This window comes from Rattus norvegicus, chromosome 20 (assembly GCF_036323735.1).
Source record: "Rattus norvegicus strain BN/NHsdMcwi chromosome 20, GRCr8, whole genome shotgun sequence".
Lineage (NCBI taxonomy): Eukaryota > Metazoa > Chordata > Mammalia > Rodentia > Muridae > Rattus > Rattus norvegicus.
In genome coordinates, this window is record NC_086038.1 from 50,414,190 (window position 1) to 50,435,273 (window position 21,084).

General features: G+C 46.7%; 1 protein-coding gene across 5 annotated transcripts in view; it reads left to right on the top strand.

The window, feature by feature from the left end:
• Bves (blood vessel epicardial substance) overlaps nt 1-21,084 on the top strand; it is a 41,043-nt gene that overhangs the window by 12,579 nt on the left and 7,380 nt on the right. For 4 of the 5 annotated variants that reach the window (XM_039098919.2, XM_039098918.2, XM_039098917.2 and 1 more), the window contains 2 exons: nt 6,922-7,089; nt 7,996-8,137. In XM_039098919.2, coding sequence (XP_038954847.1) covers nt 6,922-7,089; nt 7,996-8,137 — 310 coding nt within the window. Of the gene's footprint in view, nt 1-6,921; nt 7,090-7,995; nt 8,138-21,084 lie in introns of those variants that run through there. The other variant, XM_039098920.2, reaches the window with a different exon arrangement.

Genomic DNA, 21,084 nt, shown 5'->3' on the forward strand with positions numbered 1-21,084 from the left:
GCTTCACTGTAGAGAACAAAATAAAACCTCTAATGGCTTCACTTTTTTTAATAGTGTTTAAAGACAAAGAGGAACTTCCTCATAGAATCAGCAGTTCAAATGCTATTCCGTTTAGTCTTCTTTTACTTTTGAAGAATTGCTTATTATATCGCAGTTTGTTCTGATTATTTCCAAATGTCCCTGGGCCTCCTGTTTTATTTGTTATTCTCAGGGAAATAGCTAAGAACACAAGTCTCTGGATAAATAGCAGGGAGGAAATATTCTGGTCACAGTGTTGCTTTAGCAGGACATAGAATTGAGGAGAATATCAACCACCTGAGAATCAGGACCCATTCCTGTCCCTTGCTAGGGAAATCTTGTAGGCTCAGTTTGGGATGCCGTTCAACTTGTGATGCTGTAGACTGGACAGGAAGGGAAAGTGAAGTTTCGTTTGTTTCATTAGAGTTTCAGCCCTGTCTTGGGGCCACTCTGCTTGCATAAATGGCCTGGGCACTTTTGGAATTTGTTACAGATGGGCATATTTACTAGAAGTACTACTTTTAACTCTCTGACTGTGGGGGTTTGAATGAGAATGGCCCCAATAGGCTCATGTGCTTGAATGCTTGGTACCCAGTTAGTGGAACTGTTTGGGAAGGATTAGGAGGCATGGCCCTGTTGGAAGAGGTATGCCCTTGTTGGAGAAAGTATGTTACTATGAGCAGGCTTTGAGGTTCCTAAAGGCCAGGCCAGGCCCCAGTGTGTGTGTGTGTGTGTGTGTGTGTGTGTGTGTGTGTGTGTGTGTGTGTCTGTCTGTCTGTCTGTCTGTCTGTCTGCCTGCCTGCCTGCCTGCCTGCCTGCCTATGTCTCTGCTCCCTGTGGATCAGGGTGTAAAGCTCTCAGCTACTGCTCCAGTGCCATGCCTGCTCCCCACCACATAATGGACTAAGCCTCTAAAACTATAAGGAAAGCTGAATTAAATGATTTCCAGTGTAAGAACTGCCTTGGGCATAGTGTTTCCTCACAACAATAGAACAATAACTAAGACTCTGACAAATGCAGTGTTGTTCCCATGCTGGCTGCGCTTGACACATAGGAAGAGAAGGCTGGTGTGGTGTCCTCGCTGCACTGACTTCTCACTGGAGAAGCCATCTGCGTCCTGGGATGCATGCTCCTATTTGAGCAGTGAGTTTAAGCACCACCACTAAAGAACCAGGAGAGAGCCAGTTCTCTTACTTCTGACTTCCTGACAGGTGGCCTCGTATAATAACTTAGTCTCTCATTATCCCAAAGAGACAGGATTCAGTTTGGGATAAAAACTAAACCATTGATTGAGAAGCAAGAGATTCTGGAAAAGCTGGGTATAGAAATGTGTGGTCCCTTCCCACTGGACTCCAAGTTATGTTTATGAGTGAGCTAACAAAAAGTTACTGCCTATAACAACAGTTTTCTTTGTTTGGGGGACCTGGGCTTTAGTAGTTGAGAATTATTCCCAATTAGTGAGAGGATTACAAGAACATGATAAAATCGTGGATTCATCCTTGGTAATCTCTGCCAGCTTCCCTTGGCACCGGGTGTGGCATTTTGTCATTTTGTGGTATTTTGTGATTGCCAGTAGCCAAAAGCTACATTGCCATCAAATCTGTGCCTGGAACAGTTAGAGCCAACTTCATTAGAATGAACCCAGGGAGAGGCCGTTCTCCGACTGTTGACAGAACATTTCTGCGGTCAGATATTCAGTAGGAAATTGCTGTTCCGCAGTATTTTATAGTGTTGCACACCAGGGCACCATCGTGCATTTGTATCTTCCTGAGCATGGTCCTGTCCTTCCTGGGAGCACTCTGCTAAAGACTTCTGTCCCCTGGAAAACACGAGACGAGATTTCACATATCTCAGACTGGCCTTGAACTCCGTGTGACCAAGGATCTCCACGAGCTTTGGCTCTTCCTGCTTCTGCCTCTTGGGTACTCACTCAGATTGTAGGAAGTGCCATTACACTCTCTGTGCGGTAGTGGGCATCAAATCATGACTTTGTGCATGCTAGGCTGAGCTACACCCTCAACTATTGATTATTGATTGATTGATTGATTGATTGACATGTATTCTCACTGTGTAGCCCAAGCTGGCTTTGAGCTCACTGTATAGTCCAGGTTGTCCTTGAACCAGTGATAGTCCTCTTGCCTCAGCATTCTGAGTGCTAGTAGTATAGGCAGGTACCACCACTCTAGGCTGTTGTTTCTGTCAACTCATTCTGTGGTCAGGTGAACTGTACAGTGGGGGAAAGGGAAGAACTGTAAGGCAGCATAGAATGTATGTCCCTTGGTGTATATCTTAGTAATTCTGATGCTGCAGGCAGACTGACCAGGCTAAGAAAACGGGTCCCAAGTTTCATTGTTTTTAGCAACTGCCATTGGGGAACTTGTGGACCAGACTCCCAGGGACTTCGGTATCAGTATTACAAGGTATAGAAATGGCGTGTGGTGTTTGTTTCTTTTTCTTCTACAGTTGAGTATCGAGTAAGCATTTCTGATAAACATGTTTCTTTTGTTCCATCAGCTGATGTGGCGGTGGTGGCTTGCCCATGGTCAGTCACATGCCCTGTTGCTGCAAAACCTGAGGATCAGTTAGTTCCGTTGACATTGAGGGAGAGGCCTTAGAAAAGCATTGTGAAATAAATGAACATGAAATTTTAACTGGATTTGAAGAATAGAGCACCTTTGGGCTGGAGAGATGGTGTTGGTGTTGAAAGCACTCTTCTTCTAAAGGACGTCAGTTCGATTCCCAGTTCCCACATGGTAGCTCACAAGGTCTATAACACAACTTCCAGAGATCTGATGCGCTCTTTGGCTTCCATGGAACCAGGCACTGTAGCACACAGATATACATTTAGGCAAAACAGCCATACTGTTAAAACAAGGATCTTGTCTTTTGAAAGAATTATTTTTTTTTAAAGATTTATATATTTATTATATATAAGTACACTGTAGCTATCTTCAGACACACCAGAAGAGGGCATCAGATCTCATTAGAGATGGTTGTGAGCCACCATGTGGTTGTTGGGATTTGAACTCAGGACTTCTGGAAGTGCATTTAGTGCTCTTTTTTTTTTTTTTTTTGGTTCTTTTTTTCGGAGCTGGGGACCGAACCCAGGGCCTTGCGCTTCCTAGGTAAGCGCTCTACCACTGAGCTAAATCCCCAGCCCCTTTTGAAAGAATTATTAACTTATTTTGTTGTGTGTATATGTGTGCAGGTGTGCCTTCTCTGTCACTCTGACTTGTGTCTTTAGGACAGACTCTCTCCTAGGCTAGTGGCCAGCAAAGCCCAGTGATCTCCTGTTTCTGCCCTCTATGGTGCTAGGGGTACCTACCAGTCTGGGGCTACACCCAGATTTTTATGTGGACACCAGGATTAGAACTCATGCTAACATGGTATACCCACTGAGCCAACCTTCCAGCTCCCTCAGCTCCCTCTTTCAGACACTGTCTTACTATGGGGCTCAGCCTGGCCTGGCACTCACCGTATGGTATACATACAGTTACAGGACTATATGGTATACATACAGTACTGTATGAGCCAGGCTGGCTTCAACCTCCTCATTCTTCTGCATTAGCCTCATGAATGCTAGGATTCCAGGCATAGGATACCATACCTCTTGGATCCTATCCTTTAAAAAGTGCATGCATGTGCGTGTACACGTATACATGTGAGTGCCCATGGAAACCAAAAGAGGACATCAGACATCCCAGAACTGAAGTCACAGATGTGGATAATGGGAACTGAACTCGGGTCCTTTGGAAGAGCAACCGTTTCCTTCCTTGTTTCCTTCCTTCCTTCCTTCCTTCTTCCCTCCCTTCCTCTCTCCCTCCCTCCTCCCCTCCCTCCTTCCCTTCCTCCCTCCCTCCCTCTCTTCCTTCCCTTTTTACTTATTCTGGCGTACACTACATCCCTGCTCCAGTTACCCCTCCCTCCACTCCTCTCAGTCCCCTGGTTCCTCTCTTCCTGTCCCTCAGATCCACTCTTCCTCTCTTTCCCCTACGAAAAGAGCAGGCCTCCCAGATATCAGCCAAACCCAGCATAACAAGATACAAAACAAAACTAGGGGCTGGAGAGATGGCTCAGTGGTTAAGGGCACCGACTGCTCTTCCCGAGGTCCTGAGTTCAAATCCCAGCAACCACATGGTGGCTCACAACCATCTGTAATGAGATCTGATGCCCTCTTCTGGTGTGTCTGAAGACAGCTACAGTGTACTCATATATATAATAAATGAATAAAATATTTAAAAAAAAAAAACTAGGCACAAACCTTCATATCAAGGCTGGGCTGGACAACCCTGGAGGAAGAAAGGGGTCCCAAGAGCAGGCAAAGAGTCAGAGATGTCCACCATCCTACTCCACTGTTAAGAGTCCCACAAGAACACCCAGCTACATAACCAGACCTAACTCAGACCCACATAGGATCTGAGATTTTGGCATGGTCTCTGTGAGCCTCTGTGAGCGCTGCTTAGTCAATTCTGTGGGCCATGCTCTTGTGGTATCCTCTACTCTCTGGTTCCTATAATCTGTTCTTCCTGCCTCCTTCTGTGGGTTCCCCAGCCTCTGCCCAGTTTTTGGCAGTGAGTCTCTGCATCTGCTCCTATCTGTCGTTGTGTGACACCTCTCTGATGACAAATAGGCCAGACTCTAACCTATGAGTATAGCAGAATATCATTAGGTGTCATTTGATTGACTTTTTCTTCTCCAGTCAGGTTTGGTTCTATCCTAGGTCTCTGAGCTATCCAGCCTCTGGTTTCTGGCCATCCAAGCAGAGCATCAAGCGATTTTAACCACTAAGCCTAGCATTTCTTCAGTCCTGGGTCTTGTCTTTTTTATTAATCATTGTAACTGCAATACCGAGTGGCCTTTGTCATAATGTACATTGACAAAGTGCGTCACTGGGTGCTTTGTGGAATCTCAAAAGTTACTGATGCGTTTCTTAAATCCAGGTGTGCTTGGTTTTCCTGAAACCCTCTTCTGACATAATAAATGCAGACTATTTTTTTTCTGCAAACATTGGCCTGCTAAGCTCCAATTTCAGCCTGTTGATTAACGATCCTGGGAAGCTGGGTTTTTTCATCTTTATTCTTGGTAGATTTAAATCCTCCTGAAACCCTTAAATCATCCACAAAGAAAGCTCTTTTGGAAATGTATGTTCTGAGTCCCAGGTAAGACTTCATGTCAATTTAATAAGCTTTTACCAGTCTCCAGCTGGGACAGACACTGGTTTCGTGCTGAGGATGTGAAATGGATTTCGTTGTCAACAGTGCCTGTGTTCACTCATCTGTCAGCTCTTTTGTGTGAGTGGAGGTAGACCAGTACTCTGTTGAAGCCAGGCATTCAGCCCTGAAGGCACAAGAGCATTGGCTACTCAGGAGTCTACACATGTAAGTTAGCAGATGGGTTGGTGGTTAGGATTTGAATGTCATCATGAGGGGACGGATGGCATACAGAGTGTTGAGGAGCATTTGCATGGTAAGAGAGGCTTCTGGATCCTGAGTCCTGGTAGTATGGAGGAGTTTGTTGGATGGTTCTCGAGCTCTCTAGTGCCGTGACAGTGCCCACCCCTGCTTTTCCATGTTGTGCTGCTTACACAGGAGCGTAGGGCGTCTCAGTTCTGTGCTAGTCTGAGGACCTAATTCAGTAAGCTACCTCGGACCTAGCCTTGAAACCTGTGGCAGAGGTCACTCAACCGTTGTTCTCATCAATAGCTTACCGGGGCCTTTGACTCTTTCTCACTGTGTGCTCATGAGTCATCTGGCTGAAAGGTTTTTTTCATATGCAATTTACTTTACAAGTCTACTCTCAGGTGCTGGTGGTAATGGTAGAGCATTTCCTTGACCCTGGGTGTGATTCATAGAGCCAGACACACATGTACACACACACACACACACACACACACACACACACACACACACACATACATACAGACACCTATATACACATATAGACACACACATATACACACATACATATACAGACACCTATATACACATGTAGACACACACACACACACACACACACACACACACACACACCAACTCTCTCCCTCTCTTTCCTCTTTCTCCCTCTCCCCTATCCCTGTGTTCATTAAAGGCCTGTGTCTTAATTAGGGTTTCCATTGCTGTGAACAGACACCGTGACCAAGGCAACATTTAACTGGGGCTGTGGGGCTGGCTTACAGTTTCAAAGATTCAGTCCATAATCATCATGGCAGGAAGCATGGCAGTGTCCGGGCAGACATGGTGCTGGAAGAGCCGAGAGTTCTACATCTTGTTCTGAAGGCAGCCAGGAGGGTCTCTTTTGCGCTGGGTGGAGTTTAAGCATAGGACCTCAAAGCCTACGCCCACAGTGACACACTTCTGCCGACAAGGCCACACCTCCTAGTAGTGACACTTCCCATGGGCCAAGCACATTCAAACCACCACTGCCTGTCTTTAAACCTCATTGTAAGCAGCAGGTAAAGAAATACTTTCTCATAAAGACCCTATTGCAACAACCACAGCAGTGAGATGGCTGTCCTTCTGTCCTGAGACCACACAAACCAAGCAGTAAACCACAGAGAAGTTGCCTGGATTTAGCCTACAGGTTGTTTGTCTTTAAACATAATTTTATGGAGTATAGTAGGTTTATAACTAATTGACAGATGTTTCTTTTTCTTTTCTTTCTTGGATTTTTTTGTATACTGTCCTGAAACTCATTCTGTAGACCAGGCTGGCCTCAAACTCCTGAGGGCTGGGATTAAAGGTGTGCACTGCCACTGCCCAGCTTGACAGACGTTTCTATGGTAGTGTCTGTTAGCGTCTTTTCTTCCGTCAGCTTAACAAACTCATAGCTTATGTATGTAGATGTATGTAGATCTATGTATATATGATAAGTACATGTTTGCTAGTGTGTTTGTTCCCTCAACAGGTCACCATTGTTGCGGACGATAACTGCAGGTTTTTATGCTGGTCGAGAGAAAGACTGACGTACTTTCTGGAGTCAGAGCCTTTTCTGTATGAAATTTTTAGGTACCTTATAGGGAAAGACATCACAAATAAGCTGTACTCACTGAATGACCCCACCTTAAATGATAAAGTAAGTGCTTTTCTGATTCTTTGGGGGGTGTGGGTTGATAAATGTGTGTATTTTCCTGAATTTTCACTGATTTTATGACGTATTCAGACTTCAGAGGGGGTAGTTGTAATGGACTCTTTAGCAAGCCCTTTCCTGAAGGCAAGGGATAGTTGGTAATTCCTATCATTGTCAGAGCTTGACCCAGCTGTCACGGACTAACATGTATGGGATGGGGTACTGTCTATTCCAAAAGTCTTCAAGCAGTCTCAGGGGATGCGTGGAGAAGGCGTGGAAAGGCAGTATCCCAGGAAGTAAGGCTGGGGTTGGGGATTTGGCTCAGAGGTAGAGCGCTTGCCTAGCAAGCACAAGGCCCTGGGTTCGGTCCCCAGCTCCGAGAAAAAAAAAAGGAAGGAAAAAAAAAAAAAAGAGAGGTAACCAGGAAGTAAGGCTGATGGTTGACATTTTAGCCTTGGTGTTTTCTGCATGTGTTAAGAAGGAAATGAAAGCAATTACGGATGAGAACTTTTAAAACGTTTTTCCTGTGATATGTGCTACCTACTGGGAGCAATGAATGGGATGGGCCGAGTAGGTTCCTGGTCCAGGTGCTTCTAAGCCTCACCTTAAGGCTGGGGTTGTAGCTCAGCAGGAGAGGGCTTGCCTATTATGTGTGAGGCCTTGAGTTCAGATCCCTAACACCACACGAAAGAAGGGCTTGCTTACTATTTCAGATTAACACGCGGAGTATTCATATTTATCAGTTTTAGAATGATGTGTTTAAAGTGATAGCTCGTAGAAAAAGATACAGCATACATTTTAGAACACTCGATCACTCCTTTTTTTGGGGGTGGGCTCTAATACCTGCTGCTTATAGGGAATATAGGACCCAACCGCTGTACCTCTCAGGCATCTCGAAACCTCGCTTTGCAGAAAGTGAAGAAGTTGGAGCCCCAGATGAGCCTCAGCACACAGATCTCCATGCTGGAGATGAGGAACAGCATCACTAGCTCCAGCGACATCGAGGACGGCCTCCACCACTTCCTGCGGGGCTCCTCCAGCACGGCTTCTCTCCGTGAGTTCCCACAGCACTGGCTCTCCCCACCTCTCCGGTAGATGTCACTAGAACAGACACTCGGAGTATTTTGGTCAGACAGATCACTGTTCAAGTGACTGTTTGGTGGCCTAGAGGACCTACCAGCCCCGTGTTTGATACAGACCAAAGTCCAGCTTGGGAGCTTTTGTTTCTGCTTCTGAAACTGGTCACTTCTTTTACCATATATTTGGCTTTCATTCTGGCCACTTGGAATGGTGTGCACGGGTCCTTGCGGTTGGGTGACTGCTTGCCATTGTGGTTCGAGTAGCTCTAGTGAACGATTGTGGCAGTGTGTGAGAGTGTGCAGGCAAGAGTTAAAAAGTGAGCAGGTTTCAGGGTGTTCCTGAAGGTGCTCGCACAGCACCCATGTGAGTAACACCCATACACTCCCAAGAAGTTACCACGGCTCTCCCGTATGCTTCATACTGTCATAGATGGCCCAAGCCACACAGACGTTCAGAACTAGTAAAAGGAAAGAAGCTGAATTATCTTAAGAGTTGATCACTTGAAACTTAAGAATTATTTTGAACGCAGGAGCACTTCAGCTCTCGATGGGACCCTGCATAAAAGCAGTCACATTCTTCCCTTGCGTAAACCCTTCGTGTGTCCAGGTATGATCCCAAGCAAAGAAACCGAAAAATGGGAACCCTCGCTCGGCGCTGTCAGTGTGAATGGTCACGTGTCTGAATGCCCTACATGAGGTGGATAACATTCTAAAGTTTGCACACTGAGAAGGGGCTGGAATTTGCAAGGACATATTACTAGCATGTGGGAGAGACAACTTCACCCCTTCCTTTCTAGGGTTTGCTTCTGGCTTTTTTTTTTTCTTTTTTTCGGAGCTGGGGACCGAATCCAGGGCCTTGCGCTTGCTAGGCAAGCGCTCTACCACTGAGCTAAATCCCTAACCCCCACTTCTGGCTTTTCTTGAGAATTACCCAAGATAGATTAACAAGAAGACTGGAACAAAACCCGCGTACATTAATCATAGAAATTTCAGATGAGGTAGAAAGAACTGAAGCAGCAGCTAGGCTCAGATGCTTACCTGCGTCCCTCTAAACAAGACAGGGAGGGCAAGGAAGCAACGGAGTTAGGCCGGAAGAATTGAGGTTTACATAGAATCCTGTCTTCCACAATGTAGGAAGGGTGTTTTTTACCTAAGGCCTCGTCCGCTGGTCAGAAACAAGGGAAAGGACTGACTGGGCTTTTTCATATGCCACGCAGAGTTCTGACTCCTTCAGATACAAACTCCAAACCAGAGCAGAGATAGAAACACACTGCGGACAGAAAGGGGATGACCTCAAGGCCAACAAGCTAAGAAACTAAAGAGGACTGTGCTTTATTCTAGTGCGGCTTAATTTAGGCTACTCGAGGCTTCCGCGAGGCTCTCCAGAACCTGGCCAGAGGGAGCACTTGTAGGGAAGCTACTATGCCTGTGTCAGAGGAAAGACATTCTAAAGCTCTACCCCAGAGTGACAGGTGCACGTTCCTGGGGTTCCACTGACAGTGGGTACCATTTAGCCGGCGCCACCCCTGTGGGCTGGTGAGAGTGGAGAGTCGGTACCTTGGCAGTGCCCTGTGCTAGCCCAGAGACTATTAACTTTTCAGGTGAGGCTGTTGGTAGTACTTAGTGCTGTCTGAGAACTCAGTAGTCAAATCTCACCTCGGTCCCTGCTGGGATACAGATTTAGGGATCTGGTTTGAATGTAAGCTCACCACTTTCGAGACCGAATTAGTCCTCAGCAAAAGCCGTACTACCCCACGGGCATAGAAGCTAATGTTAAAACACGAGCTTTCCGAAAAGATAAAAGGGCTGGGATTTGTCGATGGTCAAGGACACAGGATGCAATCCCAGCTAGCTGAGGGATTTAAGCAACCGGGCTAAGGCAAGATGGAGAGCTCATGATTGTCCCCGTGAGTCTTGGAGGGCTGGATAGTTGGCCCGTGGAGGCTGGGCCAGGTAAACCTGTGGATAATGTATAACTTTGAGCAGTTGTTGAAATCTGATTCAGGTCCTTGAAGCCTTTTTCTGTCCTCTGGCTCTGCTTCTCACAGGTTGCCATTGTCCTTTTAGGTCCGTCCCAATGTCCTGATAAATAGTTTGAATAGTTTTTAGAAACAGGGAAGTTGCCTTTTTCAAACAGGCTCAGTTTCAAAATTATTTGTTTTAAAAGGGGGAAAAGAGGCACGTACCATCTAACTGGTGCTTTGTGATTGGTTGATCTGAACCAGCCAGAGCAGTTACTATGTCAACAGGTAGGAGTGTGTCTTAGTCAGGGTTCTCTAGAGTCACAGAGCTTACGGGTAGTGTCTATATAGTAAGGGAATTATTGATGACTTACAGTCTGTGGTCCAACTCCCCAACAATGGTCAGCAAGCAGCCGTGAATGGAAGTCCAAGGATCTAGCAGTGGCTCAGTCCCACAAGGCAGGCAGGTGAAGAAGAGAGGATCTTCCTTCTTCCAATGTCCTTATGTAGGTCTCCAGCAGAAAGTGAGTCCCAGATTAAAGGTGTGAACCACCATGCCTGGATCTGGGGCTTGCTTTGTCCCAGGTGACCTTGAACTCAGAGATCTGCTTGCCTTAGTCTCCCGGGGTTCATAGCCACTTTGCCTCAAGATCTCCATGCCAAGATCTAGGTCAGAAACTTGTATCTTCCAGCCTCAAGATCAGGATCACGGACAAGCCTTCCAATTCTGGATCGTAGTTCATTCCAGATACAGTCAAGCTGACAACCAGGAATAGCCACTACAATCCACCCACCCCTTGTCAACTTGACACAAATGAAACTATAACAAGGTCATGAGTACGCCTAACATGATATAACTATTCCTTATACAATCTCAAAATGCATTTGTAAATTTACAATGGGACAGCATCCCTTGGGAACATTCTTATAGTATCTCAAATACCAATTGATGTTAAAGAAATTGGAAAAAAGGCAAATGCATTCTTTACAAAATAAAACAGAAGCATTCATATTACTTTATAATCCTCTGCAATTATAATTTTCTGCAACTGGTCACGTGGCCTTAGCTGGTATTTACAACTCCCTTCCTCTACTAGCCATTCTGTGTTTCCTCCACTCTCTGCAAGCCCCTCAGCAGGTCTTGGCTCTTTTCCTGGAGGGGTGACCCACACCTTCATTCCTGATGGGTCTGTGTCCTTCGTCATCCTGCTTGGATTAGGCTGTTGCAGTTTCCCATTGACTTTAATCACAGGACATGGTAGTACCAAGAGACGCCCTAAGGGATCTCCTGCACTCCAGACATAATCCTCCTTACCACCATTATGGAGAGGCAATCCAGTTTCCCCCTGGTAATCTGGATCTATCACCCCTCCTAACACTGCTAGTCCTTTCTTAGCCTGTTGGTTTAAGGGCATTAGAAGCCCAAAATGGGGCTGGAGAGATGGCTCAGTGGTTAAGAGCACTGACTGCTCTTGCAGAGGTCCTGAATTCAATTCCCAGCAACTGCAAGGTGGCTCACAACCATCTGTAGTGGAATCTGATATGTGTGTCTGAAGACAGCTGCAGTGTACTCATATAAATAAAAATAAATCTTTAAAAAAAAAGAAGAAGAAGCAGCTTTCAGTTCAATGGAATGTTTGTTGTGGCACCTGACATTTCCTGATCTTGAGGCTAGAAGATACAAATTTCTGAGCTGGATCTTGGCATGGAGATCTTGAGGCACAGTGGCCATGAATCCCAGGAGACCAAGGCAAGGAGATCTCTGCGTTTAAGGTCATCTAGGGCAGAGGTTTTGTGTGTGTGTGTGGGGGGGGTGTCCGTGTGTCCATCTGTGTCCAGTCTCATAGTTTAGGGGCTTTCCTGCTTCTTCTCCTTTAAAAATTCTTTGACCTATAAAACTGCTTTCTTTTTTAATTCTTTCGGGTTATTTGTCTGTCTGGTTAGTTGGTTTTTGTTTTTGATTTTTTGAGACAGGGTCATGGGTAACCCAGACGGGCCTTGAATTCTTTCTCCTGCCTCCACCTTCCAAATTCTGGATTTATAGGTGAGTGCCACCAAACCTGATTTCATGCAGTGCTAGGGATTAAACTCAGGGCTTCGTGAATGTCAGGTGAACCCTTTACCACCTACTCTTTGCAGTCCCAGAACATTGATTCTTACGCATTCCTGAATTGTGTGATCGCTCCTGATGCAGCCGTCCTGCTTGGGGGTCCACAGTTTAACACACTTCAGGTGATGCCCGTGTGGTTATTCTACTAGCTTCTTTGATGGGGTGGGTGTGGGGGCTCCAGAACTCCCTGTATTCTGTGATTCTGCTAATCAGGTCATGCAGGGGTGGTAGCAATGGTCTTGTGCATCCACCCAACAGTAGCTCAAGCCTTGGGACTTGCATGGACCAGCTCGGGGACGTTATTTTTAAAGATCTTGGCCAGGATGTGGTATAAGACTACAAGCATACTTGACAGCATTACAAGGCAGAAGTGTGGCGAGGCAGAAATGCAGTTCACAGGGAGGTGAAGAGAGAGTTGAATTGAACCCTTTCAGTGAAATTACCACCACTCCCACTGCCTAGATTGAGATGTTTTTCTACACATCCCAAAGCCAGAGTCACAGCAAGATCTGTACCCTCTCATATAGATTCTGTGTCCTGCTCCCAACTGTCACTTACTCAAGGGTGCTGGAGGAAAATTCAGTCTTGTTGTTAGTCAGCAGCTCAGAATCCGGTTAACTCATTCAACTCTCCTTATTGCTTTGTTTGATGTGCTTCAAGTTTGCATGTGTAATTGTGAGGTGGAAGAGAGGGGTCAGACTAGCCAAAGTGTGTAAGTGGACATAATGCCATCCTGTGCGTGAGTGTGAACCGGTTCCTCTCCGCTGGCTTGGTCAGTGTGCCTCATTGTAAGGGAAACTCGCCATCTTGCCCTCCAACTTCACCTCCCTCCTGTAGTAGCTGAGAGTCTCTGTCTTCCTCTTTGTCTCTCACGCAGATGAAACATATTGGCAATTACGTTACTAGTAAGTGTGCTCATGTGCAGGCGTTGTCATAGCAACAGGGAGCTTGCTGAATTTTCTGGAAAGTTGCAGAATTCGTTTTAACAAGTTAAATAACAGTTGTTTAGTTTCTGTTATTCAAATCCAGATATTTTGGATAATATCAGTTGGGACTCTTCTTCGAATGAGTTTGTTATTTTAAACCGTTTTTTCCCCCCTGAAATTGAATTTTTATGATGCTGTTAAAGATACTGTGAAATAAGAGATTTCAGGGGTTGGGGATTTGGCTCAGTGGTAGAGCGCTTACCTAGGAAGCACAAGGTCCTAGGTTCGGTCCCCAGCCCCGGGGGGGGAAAAAAAGAGAGATTTCTCACTGAGGAAAGGCCTTTGCTTTGCATCTGGGAAGTACACCAGGAAGTCTAGCCCAGGAGCGAGCGGTGCAGCCGTGCTTGGTTCTCCTCACCTGGTATTCCAGGCTGCAGACGGTAGTCAGAGGCCTTCATATCGAGCTTCTCGAGGAGAGCTCATCAATCTATTGCCTAGAATAGATTCCAGAGAAGCCTTGTCAGCTTCAAGGCTGGCTTCATGAAATCATCTGTTCAACTCAAGCTCATCGCCATGCCCACTTGTAACAACAGCAGACTTATAAACAGGGGCTTTGCAAATTATACAGAGAAACGAAACGGCAGGTGCGACAGACAGGAGGCACCTGCAGCAGGAGGAGCTGAAGGGTGGGTGAACAGCACCCGGTGTTGCTGGTGGGGAAGGAGCAGCTCGGGGAAGTTAAGTCACCTGGCCGTGATCAGGAGACCAAATACGGTATAGGGTCTTGTGCTGCTCCTCATCCTGCTGCCGTGTTATCAGTTTGAGCCTAAACTTCCCCGAGGGCCTCTAATCTGCTGCATCAGCTGGCGGCGTATCCTGACTTTTTTATTTAGTTGAGTCCTTACAGCACGTTTTGAAAAAGTGTTCGTTGTCCCTTTAGGATGGAGACATGTGATGTTCACCTCTCGTGCTTGAACCCCAGCCAGCAGGGCATGCGGTGTGTCATCATGGCCCCTGTCTCCTCCATCCAGTGGGTGGCCACCATTCCCACATAGTACCTTCTCAATCTGTAGGGCAGCAATAGGAGGATTTCATGTAGCGAGACACGGTTAATCCTCTTAATGAGAAGGTCCAGAGGCGCGATGGAGAGATGCTTCAGTCGGTGGTGTACGCTGTGCAGGAATGCGGACCTGAGTCTGGACCTCGACACCCATGTTAAAAAGCCCGCATTGGCAATGCACGTCAGTAACCCCGGAGCTGCGGGGGCGCTAACAGCCAGGTCCTGAGAGACTGCTGACCAGTCAGCTTAGCCAACTGGTTCAGTGAGAGAGTCCGTCTCAAAAGACAAGGTGGGTAGACATCAGACCTCCGTAGAATGTCGGTCTAGAAACCAAAAGCTCCAGAAACACTGCCTCAACGAAATAGAGTGAAGAGTGGTAGAAGAGGTGCTCGGGGCCTTTTCCTTGGCTCCATGAATTGCGCATGCGCGCACGCGTGCACGCGCGCACGTTGGAAAAGCAGTTTCAAAAAACTAAAAATAATATAAAGTGATGGAAAAAGACAGCCAATGGTTTTTTTTTTTTTTTGGAGGGATTTTAAATTTTATTTTATTTTGTGTGTATGGATATTCTACCTGCAGTTATGTCTGTATACTATGTGTGTGCAGCGCCCTCAGGAGTCAGAAGAGGGCATCTGAGCCCTTGATACTGGGCTTACAGGCAGTTTTTCGGTGCCTGGGTTCTAGGAATTAAACACAGGTCTGCTGGAAGAGCAGCCATAAGCAGCTTTTAACAAGTAAGCCATATCTCCAGCCCCTTTATTAAGTATCTATTAAGACTTCGTTTTTTTGTTTTTTTGTTTTTTTTTGGTTCTTTTTTTTCGGAGCTGGGGACTGAACCCAGGGCCTTGCGCTTCCTAGGTAAGCGCTCTACCACTGAGCTAAATCCCCAACCCCTTAAGACTTCGTTTTTAAAGATTTATTTATTTTATTTATATGAGCACACTGTAGCTTTTTTCAAGCACACCAGAAAAAGGCATCGGATCCCGTTACGGATGGTTCTGAGCCACTATGTGGTTGCTGGGAATTGGACTCAGGACCTCTGGAAGAGCAGTCAGTGCTCTTAACCGCTGAGCCATCTCTCCAGCCCCATAAATATCTATTGTTGTTTTCAATTATAATTGCATCTTTCTCCTCCACTTTCTTCCCTCCAACTTCTGTGCCCAGCCCAGAAAATTCATGTTCTCTTTATATTTAATTATCATTGATATATAAGTATATTACTATACATATCCATTGATATTTACTAATGAGTTATAGATACACCTTCTGAGTTCCTTTGGTGTTGCTTGTACATATATGATTTCAGCACTGACCACTGGGCTTTGGATAACCAATTAGAGGGCTCATTCCTGTGAAAGATTCGTTCTTCCTCTCCCGGCATTCTTCTTCATCCACCTGTTGTTCTTTGTCTAGTTGTTGCATCCGTGAGATTCCCCTCTTCCACATTCGTATCTTTATTGATGTCTCCATTCAGGGAGGACACCCAGAGTTTAATCGCTCACCTTCACACGTATGTATTGTGCACACACACAAACATGTCTATACACTATACACCTAGCAAACAGTACATGCACACAAACGCATACACTTTAAAAGCCTCCTCTCTGACTCCATTTAATTAAATAAAAACATTTAGGGCTGGAGAGATGGCTCAGTGGTTAAGAGCACTGTCTGCTCATCCAGAGGTCCTGAGTTCAATTTCCAGCAACTACATGGTGGCTCACAACCATCTGTAAGGAGATACGATGCCCTCTTCTGGTTACATAAAATAAAAAAGATAATTAAAAGAAAAGAAAAACATTTAAAGCAACCAGATGTGCGTGCCTGTAACCCCAGAACTCGAGGTAGAGACAGAAGGATAGCAAGGTGGAGGCTAGCCTGAGCTAAGAAAAGGAAATTGGGTTATCATTCAGACATAGATATTATATAGCAGATGAGAGAATCTTAGAATAAAAAGTCGTGGGGTTGGGGATTTAGCTCAGTGGTAGAGCGCTTGCCTAGGAAGCGCAAGGCCCTGGGTTCGGTCCCCAGCTCCGAAAAAAAGAACAAAAAAAAAAAAAAAAAAAAAAGTCGTCTTCTCCTCGGAAACCACTGTTCACCGTGCTCAATAATCGGCTGTTATCTGTTGGTTTAGTCATTCGCAGCCTCTTCCGACCTAACCTGGCTCACTTCTAACCCCTTGCCCTTGCTGCTCAGCTCCGTAATGCCAATGGATTTTCTTGTTCCGAGTCCACGGTTCTATTGTTTGGAGAATCAAGTAATACATTCAGACTTCCCTCCCCTTTCTCTCCGAGTGTCCAGTAACGGGATGGCACCCCTATCCCTTGTGGTTCCATACGGAACCCTCTTCCGGAGGTTCTAGGGTCTGAGCATGCGCTTCCCAACTCTGGCTTGGAAGGTTGTAGAACCCGTGAGAGCCAGAGCCTCACGGGAGAAAGCGCGTCCTTGAGTCTCTGTGGTTTAGCCCCATTTTCCGTCTTCCCTCGGCTTCCTGACTTTGGAAGCGGCCTCTGACTCCGGCCACTGCGCCTTCTGCAGCACCGTAGACTATCTCTCCCTAACCAGGAGGCAAAGTCAGCTCTTCTCGCCTTAACTTGCCGTTGTGTATTTTTACCGGAACAGTGAAGAAAGTGACCGGCACGGCAAACCTTTCCGGTCCCTCCTTTCAGACGGTTGTGCAGCCTGGCTTTATTCCGAAATTCTCATGGTTGCTGTGTGGTCTCTTTCATAACTACAGCTAAATCTACCCTGCTTGGAAACACTGGCATTGTAGTTTGTGCAGAACCAGGCAGTAGGTGATTACTTTTTGAGATCTGTACTTGTACTATCAAGTATAGTATTATGTTCCTTTTGTACATAATATAAAATTATCCCGTAAACTGTAAAACATTTGGGTAGTTTGGAGGAGCTTGGGGGTACTTTGTTTGCTGAGGCAGGGTCACATAGCCATTCCTGGCCTCAAACCCTCTGTGTAGATAAAGTTCACCTCTTGATCTCCTGCCTCCACCTACTTAGTTCTGGCGTTACAGCTGTGTGTCACCTAAGATTTATTTTTGATTGACATGTCACCTCTATCTAGTTTTTTTTTTTAGATTTGTTTATTTATTATATATAAGTATACTGTAGCTGTTCAGACACACCAGAAGAGGGCATCAGATCTCATTACAGATGGTTGTGAGGCACCATGTAGTTGCTGGGATTTGAACTCAGGACCTTTGGAAGAGCAGTCAGTGCTCTTAACCACTGAGCCATCTCTCCAGCCCCACATCTGTCTAGTTTTATGGGCAGTGTGCACGCGTACAATGGGATTGGCTTTCACCTTAAGTCAACTGTTCTCAAACCGTGCATTGTGACCCCCTCAGGGGTCACATACCAGATACCTTGCATATCAGATATTTACATTACGATTCACGACAGTAGCAAACTTAATAGTTACTGAGTAGCGACAAAGTAATTTCACAGTTGGGGGTCGGCACAGCAAGAGGGACTGTATTAGAGGGTCACAGCGTGAGGAAGGGTGAGAGCCACCAATTCCAGTATTTATCCTGTGTCTGGGTTAAGAGCTTCTCAGTCCTCTCTTCTGGCCACTTCACAGTTTTTGGTACACGGTTAGCTGTAGCTTCTCTACTGTACAGGAACACCAGAGGCTCCCCATCCTGCCTCACTGCCCCTGTGTGCTACAGCACACTCGGTGTTTTCACTCTCAAGCCGTTGTGCTGCCTTGATTTCCCTTGAGACCGTTAGCAGGGAGGGGAGAAATGAGTGGGGTCAGGGGCTCGGAGGGTGTCAGGGTCAGAGTCTGGGTCCTCGAGTCCTGACAAGCTGCACTCGCTTGGGTCCCTGCCCTCAGTTCACACTGAAAAGCCTAGGCGGGAGGGTTCCTTAGTGCTGTCACATTGGGAAGAGTAGGGAGCAGTCCAGTGACACCTCTTAGGTCTCCTTTGCGCCCTGGCCTAGGAGGTTTAGGTTTAAGGAGAGAGCAGGAGGCACTCACAGTTCAGGTCAGAGTGTGGAATAAGCATCTTCGTCTCCTTGGCCCCAGTTTCTCCTGTAGGATGGCCTGACAAATTGTCAAATGCATGAACTCCCTTTCCTCTGGTTGGTGGGGCCACCGCCTTTTCCTTTGCCCTAGCATGCCGCCTCTGGGAAAATTCCAATGTCTCAGGGTTCGTTGTCTCCGTGGTCTGTTAGCCAAAAGAAAGGACACAGGTGTCTCTTGTGAACCACTTCCTCCTGCCAGGAAGGTTATAAGAGAACACATTGTACACGGTCTAGTGTGTCTGCCAGCTTCCCAGTCAGCCTGTCCCTTCAGTTCTTACTGTTTCTTGTGGTCCCTGGGTGGGAGCCGTGCTGTTTTGTGGCAATTTCTGTTGCCATTTCTCCTTATCCCCACCTCTCCCATTCTGTTATCCCCACTCTCCTCAGCCAAATCCACATCCTTTTTCTCGAGACCTTATCCCAGAGCCAGCCTCCAGCCTCCTCTGGTACAGTCGCTCTCAGAGGTGTGGCAGGGCTGTTGCCCTGGAACCTGGAACCAGTCCTTCCTCAGCCTCACAGGCCAAAGGGGCTATGGGATTCCTGCTGCTCACCCTGGTGCCACGTGGCTGGGGATCTGACCACCCAGCCATCTGGTCAGGGAGTGCCCTGAGAAGGATCCTTTGGACCAGAGGAAGCTTTTCCTGAGAGCCACTAGCCTCTTCTGTCCTGGCTTCTCTCCCTAGTCCTTGCCCTGAGTTCCCTGGTGTCATGGCTGAATCCTTTAGGGGAAAAATGGGTGTAAAGACCACAGCCACCTTTCAATAGTACTGTGCAGAAAGGCTCAATTCAAACCCCTCAATCAGCAACAACTATGTAGGGCTGAGGCTGTACCTCATAGAGGACTTGGCTAGCATTAGAGCTGGGTTTGATCCCCAAGCCAAGGAGGGAGGGAGCAAAGGAAGGGGGAGCAGAAGAGGTAGGAGAAACGTGGGGAGGGGGAAAGAAAGGGATCCGGTGTCTATAAATAAATAGAGGCAGAAAATAAATGATAATTCTTCCCTGGGTGGGGGGGAAACCTTTAAGTCCTTCCTCATCACTAGTCATCAAAAATCGCATAATCTAATTAAAGTCCTAACCCTTGTAAAGTTTTTTAATTGGCTTTCCTCACTAGAGCAGTTGGCCAGATGGTAAAACATAATAACACTCGGAAAACAACTAAGAGGATGTCGTGAGAGTTAACAGGGGAAGAGGAACCACCAAGAGCGTCACATCTGACAGATGACAAGAGCGTCATGCCTTTAGAAAACTGCCTCTCAACCCGAGAGGAGTCTCTAGACAGACTACCAACGGAAGAGTAGAACCCCTTTGCAGCTCAGACTTGTGGCCTCTTCCTCATCCCGGGTGGCAGGCGTGACCTTCACTCTGGATCTGAGAACAGCTAATCGTGTTTACTCTCATCCCGGGAAAGGCCCTTGGGCCCTGGTGTAATTATAAGCGTACTGAAATAGAAATGAACTTTAATAGGCACAGAGTTCTGACACATGGAATTTCCCTCGCTGACTTCTCCCTGGCTTTGACTGCCCCAGCTGATCCACACATTAAAAGTCCTGCGGCTCTACCTGAGGATTTTAGGAAGACAGAAGAGGGTGTGCGGAGGACGGCGCCTGTGTCCACAGCATGTCTCCATTGGTACAGACCCTGTAAGGACGCATTGGGACCTCACGGTGTGGTGTGCTCTGGTCCCCACTGGGAGGCAGCAGCCGCAGTCAGAACAGGTTTGCTGAGAGTTGCTGCCCTTGCTCTCCGGTGTCTGGCACAAGTGGAGGTGTCCGCTGTTGGGGTCAGGATGTGTCTGAGCCTCAGGTCCTCCACCTGTGCCATGGTTTTCCTTCTGTGCTTGGGAGTACAACCCAGACCGACAGTTCTCTCTTCTCCCCGAGTCTGCAAACCCAGGTCCAGTCACAACCACGGTGCCCCTCTGCCCGTACCTTCTCCGTGAATTGGGTGTTTATGGGAAAGGGTGTGGAATTCTGCTGACAGGGATCTGTTACCACCTGAAGGTAACCTTTCATGTAACTATATGGTTTGATGCCGTCTGGGGCGCATGCAGTCCAGCTGGAGTCTATTTCACATGCTTTTATACTAAGCTGCTACCTAGTAGCCACAGTGCAACAGATTAGACGGTAATCGTTACTATTAGACACTAATAGTAAAAACATTAATTAAATGATCTCTTCCTGGCCATATTTTATAGCTAAGACCCTCTCTCACAACTATGAATGTAGTTTAAACAAGAAAGTGCAAGAATCTATTTCCTAGAACTTTTATGGCTGTAGAAGAATCGTTCCCCGTCCCCGCAATTTGGAATAGGAAAGCGTCATAGAGATTGGTATGAACCAATGTCTTTGAAGGATGCAGGTAACAAGAAAAGGCACTTGAGAAATGATATGTCCCACTGGACCCCCTCAGCCTCCATAGCTTTCCCACATATGTAAGGCGGGTGGGCCTTCTGGGCAGACGCCTGGGAAGCCTCGGTGCAGACAATTAATGCAGAGCCTGTCAAGCTGGTAGGAAGAATGTATTGAGGCTCAACTTCTAAAATGTAATATAGCTTCCTTGGCGTGTGATAACCCCTCATGGGTTTCTTTTTCCTGATACTCTCAAGTGGTTTTAGATTTAAGGGGCAAGAAAGTAACTTACAACAGTGTGGCATTGGCCAGTGAGTCTTCCCCTAACCTGGGGGTCTCCCTGTGGGTCTGAGAGCCCCTCTAGGCACCAGGTGACCTCCTCCCTCTTCAAAGCTAGCCTTCTTGATTCATAGGCCAGGCCAGGTGACCCTGTCAATGATGACTGTGACAGCCTGGTGAGCCTCAGCGTCAGCCTGGCC